General features: G+C 44.4%; 1 protein-coding gene across 1 annotated transcript in view; it reads right to left on the bottom strand.

Annotated features, from left to right (window-relative positions):
• Positions 1–871: 871 nt before the first annotated feature.
• Positions 872–18,121, bottom strand: part of Hs3st3b1 (heparan sulfate-glucosamine 3-sulfotransferase 3B1) — a 39,536-nt gene continuing 22,286 nt past the window's right edge. Inside the window, exon 2 of the mRNA XM_020161606.2 lies at positions 872–4,761. Within this exon, the coding sequence (XP_020017195.1) occupies positions 4,143–4,761 (619 nt within the window). The 3' untranslated portion in view covers positions 872–4,142. The remainder of the gene's footprint in view (positions 4,762–18,121) is intronic.

Here is an 18,121-nt window from a genome sequence, read left to right as displayed (position 1 = left end):
GATGAAAAGCTCGTAGGTGCTAGTCCTGACAGTAGAACCCTTTGCCAGGAGCAGAGAGCCTGAGGTAAAGGCTAACGTGGCTTTAGTGACTCCATCTAGCTAGAACGTACAGCATCACTTTGTTCCACTGGGTTTTTCCTTTCATAACCGCTTCCTTTTTATGGCATGAGACCATGGTTTTTCATTTAAACTGTATTACTTCCTTTAGAATTAAGTCAAGTAAGAGTGAACCAAATGTTTAAAGTAGTAAACAATGATTAGACAGATGCGTGTTGCATCCAAAGAAAACACAAGGTCTTTTGAGACAAATTAAAGATACAGTGTCTTGTCCAGTCCTTTTCTGCCTCCATCTCACAGATAAGGTTCCCTACAACATGAGAACACTGCAAACCTGAGCAGGGACTGTTATTACACGAGTTCACACAGCCATAGGTGCTTGCTCACATCACACCTGTCGTGTGACATGTGGCTGCCCCACAACCCACCTTGGATGGAACGTGTGGCTCTGAAAGCCTTTAGCACAGCAGCTTTAGTATCTAGAAGCCTATGTAATAGATAGCCCTTGTTCGGTGGTGGGGTTGGGGTGGGGGACGGAGATAAGCGCTGCCGGAGTACAGGGCCCCTCTCCCTTTATCTTCCCTTAGGGCCATTTACAAAAAAAGTCCATTCCAAATTCTTGTGGATTAGTTGATTTTTGTATTAGAACTTTTAAAATCTGGAAAATCAATCTGCTGGAGAATGATGTTGTGTGTGTGCATATGTATGCACATGTGTGGCCAACTATTGAATAAAAGATTGCTACCTTCTCCTTCTGTGACACATAATAAAACATACAACAAAAACAAAACAAAACAAAATACAAGTACCCACAAATTGGTAAAATATATTTTATTTGTTCATACAAAGAAATAGTATGAATTATCAGAATTTCATTTTCCTAGAAACATCTTTCTCTGTGTAAAATTAATTTGTGTTATACATAGGACAAAATACTTGATTTATTTTTCTTGTACATACTGGCTAGTCTAACATCCGGGTTATAGAAGACATACTGCTAGAATTTGCACAGTATTTTAGATTAGTGGGCTGAATGAAACTCAGTCATAAATTAATGTTACAAAAGTGAAAAAAGTCTAACCACACCTTTAAGTTTTATTAACCATTCTTCCTGAAAAACTGATAACAGAAATGAGATTGACTTCTCCAACAGCATCGTAGTATTTTCTAAAGGGTTTCTAGTTTATTGGAATTTTCCCTTTTCCTTCCTTATAAGAATATCCTGGCAGAATCTGCAACTGTGTTTGTCCAAAGACCTAAAATGCATCTGTCACTCAAAATGACTCCTGAAGAGAAACCCACAAAATCATCTCTCCTCCTCCATCATTCAGATAAGATATTCCATAAGCACCATACCTAAAATACATTTCCAGATACCACCTAACGAGTTAACAGACTACTGTACACAAACACCTCAAAGAAAACATCTGATCAGTAGGAATGCTAAAAATCTCCGATGTTTCTGTTAACTTTTTTTCTTCTGTTTCTAAATAAGGAAAGAAACAAAACTGAGAGGAACAAAGTACTTCAATCAGAACCCGAGCTTTTCCTATAAACTGTAAGAATCCCAATACGTGCTGAGACAAAGTGCCAAACATGAAATGGTGTGTCTTCTAGCAGCTAAGATGGTAAGCCTTGTGGCCTTGCAGATGGCTAGAACAGGAAGAAATCCAGAGCTTAATTTTCCGTGTTGCCTAACTTGTCCAAGAAAAGGACGCTGAGGTCAGTAATGACCATCACATGAGGTGTAACCTTGGGTGGATGCTACATCGGGACCAGTCAGGAACTATAAGCTATCCGAACCCTGTGAAGAGATGCACGTGGTGTTTGATTTATTTCTCTTACATTGAAAAACTTGCCTTGCTCCACCACTACTAATTATTGACATCTGTTTGGATTCAAGGATTTGACTCAGAATAGACATTTGACCCATTCTGGTGTTCGTGACTAAATGACCCTCCTTCTATCTCAAAGTTTCCTGTTTCAGTTTTATTTTAGAGTGGGGAATAAACAATTGAAGATTGTCCAGCTTGGAGAGAAGGCAGAAACCTGAAGGGGAAGGAAAGACTCACACATGTTTTCCTACCACTCGGTTGCATGCCTTTCTCTCTAAATGTTTTGCAGCTCCGTATCATGACTCAGGCCATATAAGCAGCCAGAAAGCTGACCTAGGTGAAGGACTTGCCTTTTACCTCAAGCAAGGATATGCTCTAAGTGAAATGAGGTATTCTCACTTAGATTTCAAATAAGCCTTCCAAACAGAAAAATGCACAACTACTTAGCACCTTATGCAGGTGTATTTCACACCCAAGCAGCCAGAGGAAGGAACCATGCTATGACTAAGGTGCTGGCTTACATGCAGGTCCCACATTGCTTTGTAGACAGTGAAAGAGTTATGAAATGGATGTGACCTCTAAGGAGCACACAGATCTTCTCATCACCTTCCTCCCTAAACCAAACCTATCCAGTGGTAGCTTGGCTACTAGGCCTAAGCTTGCTACAGCTGGCCTAATACTCTTGGACAAACACAAACCAGATTACCAAATATCACTTAACAGACCAGCGACATCTCTGATTAGTTTCTAAAGATGAATTCTCTTTTCATACAATTTTTCTCACTTGATCAGGCAAGTTATCCCATAGAACATACAAAAGAATCTTTTGTAAATATCACTATGCAACCATTTTGACAATCTTCCCACGAATTCCTTGATGAAAATAACAATTCTTTTGTGGTAGAAACATTCTAGCTTAGGAAGCTGGGGATTAACTAAATGTGTCATTATGTGATATCACTATACAGCTACCCAACAGTCACTAGGTAGTCATCACAAATGACCCCAAACTGCACTCTCAACACAGAGGTATGTGGAGAGCCACCTGCACCCTTCTGCTACAATCAGATCAAGGACCTACAGGACAGCTTTCCTGATCTGTCTTTATACGGGCCGCTGTTTGGTCCATGTCCACAGATCATGTGGTCACTCTGAGATGAGCTAGGAATTCCAAAGAGGCATCAAGGTGAAGTGCCACGGATTCTTTAGTTCTGCCAGGCACCCTGTCATTTCTGAATCTTTGTCTTTTCTACCTATTGGGGCTATGAGCCTATTGCCCAACACGGGCTGGCTCAGTACCTAGAAACATCTTGGTAGGTGCTGATGGCAAGGGATGCACCTGACCTCTATGGGTCTTAACATCCAACGCCCTGGGCTGGAACCAATGGTTCTGCAAGCCTGTGGGATTCTTTGGTGTGTCTCAGCAGAGCTGTTGGCCTAGAGAAAGGAGCACGGTACATTCTCATGCAAGTGAGAAGAGCCCATCTTATGTCTAAACAATCACCCAAGCATCTCACATATGTCACCTGGGAAAGAGGACTTGACATTTGCATACACTTCTAACTGGTTAATGGATCAAAACATGGGGCAGAGGGGAGATGGGGGCCACCTCTTGACATCAAAAGCTAAAGGAAATGGTCCCTGTCATTCACACTCTAGAAGGATGTGGGTGTCCCTGTAAAGGTTTTGATTTTTTTTAAGGGTGGGGGGGCTGAATGGAGGTGGGGAAAAACGCTTAGCAGGGTGGTTTGGAATCTCCCTTCTTGGAAATAGTATCCCATAAATGAGGATGCTGGTACATGGGCTTAGAGTACAGTGCTATTGACGTGGCACAGTGCCTGTATGAGGTACACAGGCAACAAGAGATGCAGAAGCTGGAAGGTGAGATCCAAGACATAAGGAGACAGCAATCTGAGAACAGGACGGCTACTGAAGGCTAAATACCCGTAACAAAAATCTCAAGTTGTGCTTTTCTTGCTTTTTTTTTTTTTTAAATATCACAGAGGGGAAGGGAGAAACACAATGGAAGCACCATCAATTGTGAGGAACAGAACAAAGTATCAGAGTCAAACACTTTGCCATGTGGACAGATCATGAGGCTCTCAACAGAGTGTGGCTAGGCAGCTTAGTGAATTAATTGCTTATGAATTAAAAATAAATTATTATAAAATAGATTTCTGTACATTTTACATACATATAATCTCTCTCAATATATAAGCCACATGGGAAATTACACTGCCCCGGGTCCACTCAATCCCAGCCAAAGTCGTGGCCGGTCATCTGGTAGAACTTGAGGTTGAAAGGCCGGTAGAAGTCGCGCAGCCTCTGCAGCACCTCGCGGTCGATCTCGGGGTGCACCCTGCCTTTGGTTTTGCCCAGACAGTGCGGCTTGCTGCTGCCCTCGGCCTTCTTGAGGCAGGGGAAGCCCTTGGTCTTGTTGAAGTAGAAGTGCTTGTCGGTGATGATGCGCTTGAGGCCCAGGAAGTCCTGCACGCGGCCCAGCTCGCCGGCCGGGTCGCGGATGAGGCGCTCGCCGCTCACGAAGAGCATCTGGCCGAGCGGGAAGTGGCGCAGCCAATGCTCCAGGTGCTTGGCGTAGATGCCGATCTGGATGGCGCTCCACGACGTGTCGATGAGGCCCGTGCTCCTGTTCTTGAACGTCAGGCTCTCGAAGGTGGGGATGTCGGGCCGCTTGGACAGCGTCTGCGTGTAGTCCGAGATGGCCCTGGTCACCGGGTCGCGCACCACCACGATGAGCTTGGTGTCTTTGGACATGGCCGAGATGCGCGCGGGCGCCTCCCGCGTCACGAAGTAGCTGGGTGTCTTCTCCATGGTGATCTGCCCGTCCAGGGTCCTCGGCATCAGGTCCCTGGGAAAAGCAGACAAACCAATCTGAGTTCAGAAGGTGGTGCCTCTTTGGCCCTGTGTCTCAAGATCATGTCTAATCCGGGCTCCCTCTGATGAGTAGGGAACAGCTACAGAAAAGTATAAAAATCCAAGCAGAGTTTCAGAGCTGAAGAGTACATTAATGTCCTACCTGAGGTTTACAGGCTAGATACAGGTACCTAAAATGTGAAAGTGCTATGCAAGGTAAAAGAGCAAGATACAAGTTTCTCTACCATCCTCTCCCTTATTTAGTCCAGAGTATCTAGCTTTCAGATTGCCCCCCTAAAAACCAATGTCAAAACACAAAAGCCTTTGGCTTCTGGATATGTGCCTTCCCTAAAAAATAGCACCCAAGCATCAGATTTCACTGTCCATGAGTCAGTCACACATCCACCAACCCCAGGTAAATGTGCAGTGGGTACCAGAAAGCAAACACTCCCCTGGTCCAGCCAGGTTGTACCAGCTACATCAGTGACTGCTGACAACATGCTTTTACTCCAAAAAGCAACAAAGCATGTAACACCCAAAAACTTCCATGAAATCAGGTAACTACATATGTATAAAAGCATGCCATGAGGAAATTCCCAAGGCACAGCTCTAGAAACTTCCAAAAATACTTTAGATTTCATTAAAAAGTGAACAACAAATTGTAGGCTATCTATCACCACATTAATTTAAACAGAAGCAGGAGACAATAGTGTTACAACCTACAGTAAACATAAGCCATGATATTTGGACCAAAAAGCAATTTTGGTAGCGCTGGCAGATCACAATCACACTGACTACAGAAATCAAAAGGTACACAAATACAGCTGCTATTATAAAACCATGCTTTGCAATATTCTGTTATTACATAAATTCTGTTACATGATTAGGCAATGTTTGCAATGAAACTGGGTAGGAGTCTTGGCCCTAGGATTTTGTGTTTCTGTACAATATTTTCAAGTACATCTAGGGAGAAGAGACTCTAGGAAGCAGAAGCAGCACCAGTCAAGGCAAGCAAGGGTGAGGTAGGCGGATCAGAGAAAAGAAATCAGGAAACCCTTTGGTAGGGAAGATGGTGCACTTTGTGGAGAAACATGGCGTATGGAAAATGCCTAGGGTTAACATTCTGGTACACCCAAGCAGAAGAAAACTGAAGGATGGAGACAAAGAGTGGTGTGACCTCCTGTGACAAGAGACTTCCATCCAGATGTGTGATGGGGTCTCAAAAAGCCCCATCAAAGCAGGGGCTGGGATTACAGCAGGCCCACCCTCTATTATATGCTCAGTATCTAACATGGTGGTGAGAATAACAGCAAGTATCCCCTAACATGCTAAAAGGATGAATGGATACATTGCCTGGTTTACTGGAAAGCCCCAAGTGAAAATACTGAAGACTAAGAGTACCAGCTTCTGTGTGAATTGGCTGGGACAGGAGTCTCTCTCTACCACTTAATAACTGTGTGACCAGGAGACAATGGAATCTCTGTGAGGCTTGGTATCTTAATACATGAAGTGGGAACAATCCCACCTACCTCTTCAGTTATGAAGGAAATCAGGACTGTAGAGTTATAGCAGTTTAGCTGAACTATTAAGAAAATCAAACTGCTTGAGTTTAACTTGCCTGGCTCTCCCACTTAGAAAGCTGTATTATCTTTGAATGACTTATTTAGCTTTTCTGGGCCTCTTTCCTTCATCTGTGAAAATGGAGATAACTATAGCTACCTCATGGGACTTTAATGAGGATTAAAACAATTACTATTCATAGTATGCTTAGAACAGATCTGAAATGTTTACCATGTCTGGTATAAACTAGATAATGTCATCTACTGCTACTGTGACTGTCATTATCATGAAATTGCTCAATACACAGTTTGTGGCACATGGTACCAAAACTAAACGTATATGTGTATGTATGAGTGCATCTACATCAAAAGGATATATATCAATGAACTGAACACTGTTTTGGTCATGGATCTAAAATCACCTATTAGCTATGAGACAGAGATTTCTGATCAGTTCTCATCTGGGCACAGAAATGGAAAACATGAAGATAATTTGGTACATCATTTTTTACAAACTATTACTTAGTAAATTCTAAACTTCCAGCTTCAAGGTATCCTAATTCACTGAGACCGTAATTTATGGTAACGATGATATAAACTGTTAATGACAGACACCAGCCAGGAAGGACAACCCCCTGGAGCAAGCGAGCTCCTTCTGGGACATGTCCACAGGGAGTCCAGAGGAGGATCGCCTTCTCCACAGCCCAGCAGCCAACCCCGGGGTGCGCTAATGCTAGATTGACCCACTTTGCACATTAGCTACTTAAGATTAATGTAACAGCGTCATCAGGCTAATGTGATCAAGGATGAAACAGTCCCAGCTTAAACATACTTTACATTTCTCTAAAAAGCAGGTCAGCTCAGATAAAAGCCAAGTTTCTTCCCTGTGCTAAGCCATCTGCAACTGGACCATCTAGAGAGGTTAATGTTCAGAATCAAAGGGTCACCACACACTTGGAGGAAATCCGATCCCCAGGGCCATCCAAAGATGGAGAGGGTCTGTCTTTGGGGACACATTCTGAACTAACAGGAACTTTGAAGTCTGGCCACCAGGTGTGGCTCTCAGCACCACCATTTACTTAAATGTGCAACCCTGGACAGACCATTTATCCTGTCCATGTCGCAGTTTTCTCATCTGAGCAATGAGAGCAAGGATGGTGTCCCCTTCCTAGAGTTTGGGAGGACTGTGAAGCTCACTTTGGTATCCAGCCTGATACCTTATTCCTTAACACTAGGAATGTTATCAATTACCTCTGCTCCCAAGATCTTGGTAAGAGTTGTCCACAGTGGATATCCACTGTTCTATCCCACAGAAGAGCAACATGGGGGCTTGGCTCCAGACAGAGACAAAGTTCAGGGATGCTGATCTCTGCTCTGAACCCAACTAACATCCACAGCCATCTCAGATTCCTAAGATCCTTAAGGAATGGTCTAATGGGAACTGAATTAAACAGCGAAACTGGCCATTGTGACTAAGAAATCATGTGATGGGACCAGCAAAGGAAATGGGAGATGAACCATCGCTAAAGACTTCCTGAGCTGTGAACAAGTTCACGGCGCTCCATTGCCTTCTGGAGCCTTAAGTTGGGAGGACCCTTCTCCCCAAGATGGTATGGAGTGTGTCTCCATGTGTTAGAAAGTACCCAGGACTTTCTTTGATTGTTGTTAAAATAATGGAGCCAGGGATCTAGTGCATTCACCAAGAGACATCCATCCTTCGTCCAGCGGAGGCTTCAGGACTGCTCTCCCCTCAGTGTGCTTGGCTGTAGACAAGTGAGTGGTTGAGAACTGAGATATTCCATAGCATGTCCATCATCACTGTCTCCTGAGTCCTCTCCACAGGCTTCTGAGGCTCAGATGGAGCCTGGCTTCTTCTCAGCATGCCCCTAGGGATCCATCTGTTGAATTATTCACAGGTACTAGACACATCACACTGAGGAAGACTTTTTTCAGGCTGCAATGGAGCCTTGCAAAAATACAGCCTGGGCAAGTGGGAATGTACACCCAAGGCGCAGGGTGCATGGAAAATTACTGGGAGGACACGTCAAGGGTAAAGAGGATTCTGGTGAAAGAGATCTGACACGATTCTTGCCGAAGACAGGCCAGTGTGACCAGGCATCACCTGGGGGACACTGGAGGATGAGGAACAGACGAGGTATCAAGAGTGATCTGAGAGCCAGGGTGGGGAGTCTTGCCAAACAGACTTAAGATGGACTTTACGAGGAAGTACACAATGGATTTATTACTAAAGTCTGGTCAAGCAGAGAAGTTCTGTCGCCACAGCTCATCCTGAGAAGGACATGGGGGGCTTCTAGTATGGAATCTTCCAAGTATTTCCAGGCAAGCCATTTTTCTGTCTCACTATTCCTGCCCATGGCAGGTCCCAGAGCAAAGTCTTTTCCGTTTGCTTCCTGGGCTTAACTTCTTCCCTTTCCCTCTCTGCTCGTCCCTCTTGTCCTTGTGCTCAGAAACCTCTCTGAGCTCACCACTGGCTGAGAGGACAAAGAATGAGGATGTGTTGGAGGGCGAGACTCCCCCTGGGGCCAGGCATGCCTGTTGCAGCCATCCCAGCAGCTGCTCCAACCCCAGGCTGCTCTCCAGATGAGCACCCCACGCAGGTAATTGAGCTACTCATTAAGAAAGCCAGTTTCTCAAATAGATACTTATAGCTAATAATTATAGAGTGCTTTGGCACCCTCAAAGAGACTTTCACATACATTTTCTGATTTAATCCCTCACCGCAAGCCTTTGAGGTAGGTATTGTAATCCCCATTTTGCTAATGAAGCTGAGGCTCAAGAAGAGAGGGTGGAAACTGATTACCAGTCTGCAGGCCACAGAGATGGGACTCAGCTCTCCTGGTGTCTCCTTCCATCCACCACGATCTACCCCTCTCAACCCTCCTTGTTTCTCTGTTCTCTCTTTAGGGATCTGTATTTTGATCCCTCTGGTTCATAGGCTCTTAATGGTATTTCACTACGAATCAGATCACTGCTGATCATAATTATTCACGTAGGAGTCAGATTTCGAAACAATAAACCTCTTTAGTTCACATATTCCCATTGTTAACTGCATTTTATGGGGCCTGGAAAATTACCAACCATTGCAACAGCTCCTTGCCACCTGGGCAGGAAGGGATGCCTCTTTGACAGCTCAGAGAGCAGTTGCATATCACTAATAAATATTCTGGAAGCTGATGGGGCAGGATAGCATTTTCAGCCTAAGCATACAGAAGATGCATGGCCCATAACCCTTGGGAAAACCCAGGAGACACTCCCTGGGCATGTGTGCCCACCTCTGAATGAGGGTGACAGAAAGCAGAAAAGAGCCACTTCTTCAATCAGGCCTAAAGGCTGAGGCAGGTTAGTCACCCATTAAGGCCTGGGGACAATGAACCCAGTGGATTTCCAGGTACACCCACTACCTCAGAAAGCTGGGCCACTGAGCAGGATCCTAAGAGCCAAGCAGGTGTGGAAGGAGCATTGCTGGTTTTCACTTCGTTTGAGGATAATGTCAAGAAAGCCACAGGTGCCCTCTGTGGCAGTCGGTTTCACCCCTGGGTGCACAGGAGAACCCCATCTAGAGGGCTTTCAACCAGGACTAAACACCTGAGCCCCATCCAGACAGACTGAACCAGAACGTTAGCGAGTGGCATCTTTTAGATAATTTTAATGTGCAGGCAGGAGTGGAAGCCACTATTCTGTGGTTCCTGTGGGCCTGAACCTGTTGTGGAGGTAGGGCATTTGTGGCACCTTAACGGAGAGGCAGTGTGCCACAATGAGCGGAGACACTGCGAGGACACCTACAGCCGGTGTTTGGGTAATCCAACTTACTATTTGAATCAAAGGTGTAGAGTTAAGGTGAGGGAGGGGTCACAATCTGTCAGCTAACAGTAAACCACAAAGGAGTGGGACCAGAACAGTCAGGCTGAATTCGAAAAGAAGTCAAGGTCACTTCTTAAACCAGGATCACGCCTGGAATCCTAACTATGTGGGAGGCAGAGATCAGGAAGATGGCAATTTGGGGCCAGTCTGGGAAGGAAAAAGTTAATGAGATACCTCAACAAACAAGCTGGGTGTGGTGGCATGTGTCTGTCATCCCAGCTATGGTGGGAGGCACAGATAGGTGGATTGTGGTTCAAGGTCAGCCTTGGGCAAAAATGTGAGACCCTACCTGAAAAAATAATTAAACCAAAAAAGGGCTGGGGTGTGGCTCAAGTGGTAGAACACCTGCCTAACAATCAAAACTCCCTGAGTTCAAACTCTAGTACTGTCTCCCTGCCCCCCAAAAAAGGTGTTTCTTCCTTCTAAACACACACACACACACACACACACACACACACACACACACACACACACACAATTACCGCCAGCATTAGCTATCAAATACAAATCAGGTCACCAGTAAAACAAAATGAGGCAAAACAAAACGAGAAGCCAGAAAAGCCCACCTCTACTCAGGTGATAAAGGAAAGTTGCCAGATTAGCTAATTCTTTCGCCATCAAAACCTAGATCATACCATGTATCTACACACACGTATAATGTAGCTGAGAGAACAAGACTGTATGAGTGGGTCTGTCTGAGGGGACAAAGGAGGTGACAGAGGGAATGAAAATGTTAGAGAATGAAAAATATTGAAACAGCTCATCTATATATGAATAAAATATAACCTACTGCACTGTAAGCTGTTGAATATTAGGGGAGCACTATGATAGAGAAAGAGTAAGTATGGGAAGGAGGGTTAATTTGATTAAAACACGATATATGCAAGCCTGAAGAACCAAGGTGAAACACTTAAAAAAAAAAAAAAACCAACTTTTAAAAAAATGAAGGACAGGAGAGTAAAATAGGTCTTTTCCCAGGATGGGTAGCAGTGGGGGGGAGGGCATAAGGAAAGGAGGAATGAGGATGAATATGGTGGATGTATTTTGTATCCATGTATAAAATAGAGACTGAAACCTTTGAAATTGTTCTAAGAAGGGGGGAGGGGAAGAGAGAGAACGCTAGAAGGAGCAAATATAATTAAGATATATAAGCATATATAAGTATCACAATGTACCCCCTGTGCAATTATTATATGCTAATAAAAAGGAACCATATAGGAAAAAAAACTAGATCAATCATCCTAAACAGAAGAAAAACAGGTGAAGAACCATATAAGTATTAGATTATTTCATCTATGCTTTTGTCAAGATTTGTGTACTAAAATTAAATTCTCTTTTAAAAAAATCATTTAGCTAAGATGAACTGATACCAGAAATGACCACAAGGACTCGTTTTGTTTGCTCTGTTGTTTGTTTTTCCTTTCTAATCTCGAAGCAGGGAGGGTCAAGTGGTCAAATCATGTTTGAAGATTCAAATCTCAGCCTTGGGTCACAGCTGAACTCCTGTGTCTTTTCTCTCCAGACTAGAAGAATCAGCCCAGAAGTTGAGGCCCCTGCCTGCTGGCTCAGTTTCCCCAGCTGGGGTGAGGGAAGGGGCTGTCTAGGACTTTGAGAAGCACGGAGTTCAGCTGTGAGCATCCCAAGCCTTGGTGGGGCTCATAACTGCACCGGTTAAAAGCTGACTATTAAAAAACAAACCTTCAGGCCTGAAGAAGTAGGAAGTAGAATGAACCAGAAAAGTTAGTCATAGAAAATCTTGAATTCTGATATTTCCCAGTACCAAGGCTTTCCTGATTTTCTTTCTTTGCTTCTTCCTTTCCTCAAGTCGCACCCCACTCCTACCATCTGGCAATTGAACTAATTGTTTGAATTGGTAAATGAGACAACAATAAAATGGGTGTAACCTAACTCAGTACAGTCACACAGATGCTGGGACATTGACGCAAAACAGATGATGTGAGTTAACGTACTTCAGGGAGAAGAAACTGTGGCCCACAGTTGGGGTAGGCGCAGTCTTCCAATCCAACTAAGGAAAACTGGGGAGGGAAAGGTGGACATCCAGCCTACCCCTTTCTCCTCTTGCATTGTGAGAACAACTTCCTTGCAGAAATGTCTCATATTTTCTGAACATCAGCAAGGTTTTCTTTTTTTCTTCTTCTTTTCAAAAATTTACTTCCTAACGGACATATAAATCCTTGGCATATTTTATGGGCACCCCTGCTGTCCGGTTCTAGGAATCCTGACAAATGCATAGAAAAAGTAGCCACAAGACAATCAAGATATAGTTCTATCACTCCCTAAAATTCCTTATGCCAGCTCTTCCAAAACTTGATAAATTCCCTAATAAAGTGCTAAATAAAGTGATAAATTCCCTAATAAAGTCCTTGTTTTGATATGATTCTGTAAACACTGGACTTGAAATGAGAAAATGGTAAATACAGACTCAGAAATTTTGATATAACAGATATATTTACTGTTGCTTAAAAAAAAATAAAAGACAAATTATTTTTGTGAAGGTCTCTGCTTCTAACTGGCATGTCCCCTTGGCCTTTGTCCCACGTTTCCAGACCTCAGCTTCCTTATCTGTAAAATGAGCCTAGCAGAGAGGACTGAAGTAGTTCTGCCTTTCTGAAAAACTGGTTCTGACCAGAATCCCAAGGGCACAGGCCAGAAAATTATGACATCCTCTCAGCTTTAACCTTTCCAAGAAACCTATATCCTGCCTCAGACAATTCATAAAACAAAAAGGGACAAAGAGAAATGCTTAGAAATCAAGATTTCTAGGAAGGTTATGTTCCACGCTCCTTCTAAAGAAAAAAAAAAAAAAAACTGGTTCCTAGTATCTGCACAGTTTCAAATTGGTCTTGAAGATGCTGCTTCAAAGAGGTAAAACAAATGCACTTGCTGCCTCCCTAGCAAGTGCAAGCCTCTGAGTTCAAACCACTAACAGCAAAAAGAATGCAGCTAAATTTAAAAAAAACACTGGGATCTCAAGCAGGAGGGAGGAATGAACGGGGAGAGCACGTGTTTTAGGGTACTGAAACTTCTCTTGGGGACACTGTAATAGTGAAGGCACACTGTGCTAGTACAGCTTCCCTCGATGTGACAAAATACCTGACATAAACAGCTTATAAGGAGGAAAGGTTTCTTTTGGCTCATGGTTTCAGAGATTACAATCCATGGTCACTTGGCCCTGTTTGTAAGGCCTCAACCCAAAGTAGCCTAACCTATCCCATTTTGTAAAGAACTCATCTTGTCTGGCAGGAAGTCTGTTTTACAGAAACTGTTTTTCTGAACACAAGTGGAACCCCACTTACATTCTTGTTAATAACATATTCCAACCACATGGTGTGTTAGGAAAGATTACAGAAGTTAACAAATAATCACCCTGGCAAAACACTGAGAAACTGATCACCCCGACTCTTTCTGAAACAGCTAGCTGAAACAAAAAAAAAAACAAGATATCAACAGTATATTTCTTCTACAACTCAAATGCTTATAAACTCCAGTGCTAACCTCATTTGGGCCTGTGGCAAAGCAGAACATCGTGGCGGTGAGCACACACGTGGAGCAGAGCTGTTTCTCGTGACAGCCAGGAAGCAGAGAGAGGCAGTAGCACACCATACCATTTGGATGGGGGATGAAGGCACAGTCAATATGGGAAGTCTCTGTACCATTTGCTCAATTTTGCCAAGAGCCTTAAACTGCTTTAAAAAGCAAATTCAAGTTTTAAAAAATGACAAAACACTGGAATCTGACAAAGATTCTCTGCCTGATCAAATGCTACTTGTAAGAAAAATGATCTTTTCTGTCAAACTATTTGTTACCCTCTTAGGTTACTTAAAAATTCCTCAGGTCACCATCTTAGGTGACTTGCATGTTTAAAGGGTCCTTGCTTCTTCTGGATTCCTGTGCAGTTCCATTGCCCACCAAACTGCATGCCCTTACATATCCCCCAAGACTTTTAGCCAATCGAGGGAGACTGTGAACCTCTGACCTGGACAAATCCCAAGTGAGGGGCAGGTACAACTGCGTCAGGGATATAAGGAGGAGCCACTGTCAGCCATTTTGTGCTTGCGTGTTTGCTCAGCTGGAGTGAGCACATGCTTTCACCCTCTTGATCAAAAGAAATTGCTTTGTCAAGATTTTCTGTCTCTTGTGTGTCTGTTTTTGGCACTGGAGGCTCTTTAATTCCAACACTATTGAGGCTGTCCTGAACTTTGCAACTTCACAAGGTTGCTGTTGTTGACTGAGTACCGTGTACTCTGTGCAGAATTAGGGCAGCCCCAGCCCGTCACAGGGCCTCAGCTCCGACCCTGTGTACAACCTGAAAGGAAAGGCACCAGGAACAGAAATGAGGGAACAAGAACCAGTGCAATTGGCCGGAGGATGGGGGACCCTTTATTTTAGGTTCAGCATTGGTTGGACCAATCAAAGGGAGGTCCCTGAAACCCACTCAGCTGGCCACTTGAAAGGACAGAGAGGGGCACAGACATTTAGGTCAATTGGGAGTGGGGGAGAGGATGCTTCCCAGAAGCAAACTTCAAAACCTGCCAGACAAGTCCTAGAGGTGAAAGACTGACACCTTTGGGGGAAGGTATTTGGTGCTCTACACAAGCGTTCCAGAGTTTTTAAGAAGTTCCAGGGAGAAAAAGAGGAACATCCAAGTTCACTGCAGCCCAATCCCAAGATCTTCTACAGTAACAGCTATGGGCTAAAACTGAAGATGACTCCACCAACCCTAAGTAGACACCCCAAAACCTCCAGGGATCTTTTCTCTTCAGGACATTATAAACTGTAGAGAACCCCAGGAGTAGGAAGACAAAAAGCTAGCCCCTCAGTTTCTCTCTCTTCTCCTGCAGAAAGATAAGGTACCCAGCCAGGGACAGAAAGGAATCTTTTCCTAGGAAATTTCACACAGTCCCAGGGAAAATGAACCTTAAGCTGTGACTTCAGGGATGTTTTCTTCTTTAAGGTCAACTTCTTGCCAGGGGTCCCAAATTCACTAGGAGGAGGAAGATGCTATCAGACCAGGCCTTCATCTGGCCTCCTTCCTTCCTCCAAGCCTGAGCCCACCAGCGCAGAACCCCCTTCAAAGGGCCACATCTCCATAAATAATTACGTCCCTTTGGGGGACATGTTTGCATATCAAAGCACTCCTTTGGGAGGCTTTAAAATAATTTCAGATGAAAGCGTGGCTCTCAATTTCTGCTTCTGCTGCCTGACCCTGGGCCTGCCGGAAGTGATGTCATGTTTCTTAAAAAGTTTATGGGCCCTTTTACTTTTTTTTTTTTTTCTTTTAAGGTAATGGGTCGGAAAGAGAAATAACAAAGGATGGGCGCCCAGCCCTCCTTGTCTTCTCCATGCCTGGCCCCAACCCAGCCGCAAGGATTTGGCCTCCATTGTCCTCGACTTTCAATGCAGCTCAGAAATGAAAAGGCTTTGATTGCCACAGGGTGTGGGGCGCAAAAGAGCATCTCACAGCCCGGGGTAAGGGTGAGCCCCCTTTCCTTCAGACCCAGTCCTGGGTGGGGGCCCTGCTCACAGAGCCTCGAGTTCCTGTTCTGAGAAGGGGTTGGGGTGGTGGGCAGATGCAGGGTTTCAATTAAAAGCTAATAGCCTTTTGTGTAGGAGCTCACTGGGGTGTTGCTTATTGGGCCTTGCTCTCTGCTGGAAGGGTCAAGTCACGTGAAATCAGAGGAATCTGTATCCTCTTTCGTGGGGGGGGTAGAAAAAAAACTTGAAGTCATTAGAAAGAGAGGAAGACTGAGAAGTGCTGTGGGCAGCAGACTTTGTAGGAAGTAAAATCAGTCAGCCAATGAGAGCGGGGCAGGACTTGAGAACCTGAAAGGGAGGCTTTGGGATCCAAGCACTGACTTTGGCAGGCTGTCTCTCTTCTGGCCCCAGATGACTTCTGGTGGCCCGGTGGATGCAGGGTCAAGCTTGGCAGTGAGGCTCCTGGTCCTTTTCATATGCTGCCCTAAGTCCTCTCCCAGTGCCCTGCTCTACCCCAAACTGGCTGCCTGCCTGTGTACTTGGTAACACCACACCCATACCTCGACTTCTGCACCTAGAACACCAGTCAATACAGGGTTCATAAAAATCACTGTCTCCCCCATTTACACAGGGAGGCCAGGAGAGAGCAGTGGGGCTAGGGGAGGAGGCTTCCCAACACCAGTGTGAAAGCAGGGTGGGCATGTAAAATCCTGGGATTTCATTTCTTTTTCTTTTCTGTCCCTGGCTGGGTGCGCCTTATCTTTCTGCAGGAGAATCTTGCCCTAGTGCAGAATAGGTGAAGTCCTTGAAGAAGGCACTCCCAGCTTGAGACTTGATTTCTCCATAAAAAATTAATGAATTACAGGGCTGGGGATATAGCTCAGGACAGAATGATTCCCTAGCACAGGAGAGGCCTTGGTTCCCCAGTACCACACACACACACAAACACACAGAGTCAATATATAGAAGAGAACATCAAAAAGCAAATGAATGGATTGGTTTCAAAGGGTGTTCCTCAGCCTAACATTGTATAAGGTGACCCTTACATTCTCTACCTCCCCACTCCAGGTCCTCCTCCAGCCAGCAGTAGGTTAGCACAAGTTGGCAAAGGTTCATAAGTAGAACATCTATAGATATGAGATGATTGAATGTATAGAAAACGCACCCCAGGCTCATAAGTCTAGACACTCACAAGGTACAATTCAGACTGTGGTCAATGTCAAATGTAGCCTACAACCAGGTAGCTACTTGTCAGGCAGGCTGATGGGTAGACAGAAACGGGGTTCCAAGGTCTGGCTTTATGGCCTTGGCCAAATTGCCCACATCTCTGTGCTGTCTTTCCTTATCTGTAAAAAGGAAACATTTGTCCTGCCACTTTTATGATTGTTTTTGAGGATCTAATGATGCAGTTTGTTAACAGATGACTAAACTCGAAAAGCAGCCAAACTCTCCCCACAGGTGAGGTGGATTGAACCCACTCGTGTCCCCTCAGTGCATCTCCTTTGGTACATGGCTCTAGGGGAACACTAAAGAAAAAGACAACAAATCTCACTTCTTAAATTCGAAGGTTCAGGTAAAGACAAACATTTGAAAGCATTCTAATTTCCTGTAGTACTTCACACGAGCTACAAAGAACCTCATTCAGTGTTCCCTCTTGTTAGTCCCTCCAGGGCTTTGTTGGAGACAAAGGAGAAGGAGCTCCTTCTTGGGCTGATATCACTAAGTTTACCATGATGATCCAAGCCAAAGAACTGGGAAATCAGCAGCAGCTTTCACTACAAACACAACCGCTTTTTTTTTTTTCTTTTTTTAGTATGGCAGAGAAAGAGGCTGAGCAGGACTGAAACAGTCACAGTTTAGGGGTAGTGGTCCCTGTGAGACTGGTAAAAAGCCCTAACCCAAGTGCCACAACCAGACCTCGTGGGGAAAGGCTCCAAGCCATCAGTCACCTTCCTACTTCTCACTGTGGGACCAACTCAAAACTTAAGTCAGAGATAATGGCTCAATCCAGCCCCTCTACTTCCTTCCTCTCCACAAGCAGAACCCCAGGTTATGGTTATCAACTAAAAACTGTATAAAATAAATTACGTCAGCAGATCTTAAGACATATACTTGAGTTAAACCAAAATGAAGGGAAATGAATGCAAATTGACTACCCGGAAGTATCACAGGCTATTTATAGCTCAAGAACCTTTAAAAAAAAGAAGTACTTTCTAACTAGAGAGACCATTCCAGAGGGTATAAAACTTGGAGACACTGCTGATAAGGAAAACAGTGCTATTTCTTATCTTGCCTGCCTTGTTCTTATTAGGAATTACTTCTTCCTGGTTGGTTTATCCATGTGCTTGAGGCTGACCAAGAGGGGTTTCAAGAAAATCAGTGGATGGAGATGTCAACAGAAACCCTGACCGGCCACCC

This window comes from Castor canadensis, chromosome 11 (genome assembly GCF_047511655.1).
Source record: "Castor canadensis chromosome 11, mCasCan1.hap1v2, whole genome shotgun sequence".
Lineage (NCBI taxonomy): Eukaryota > Metazoa > Chordata > Mammalia > Rodentia > Castoridae > Castor > Castor canadensis.
This window is presented reverse-complemented; position numbering and strand designations above follow the sequence as displayed.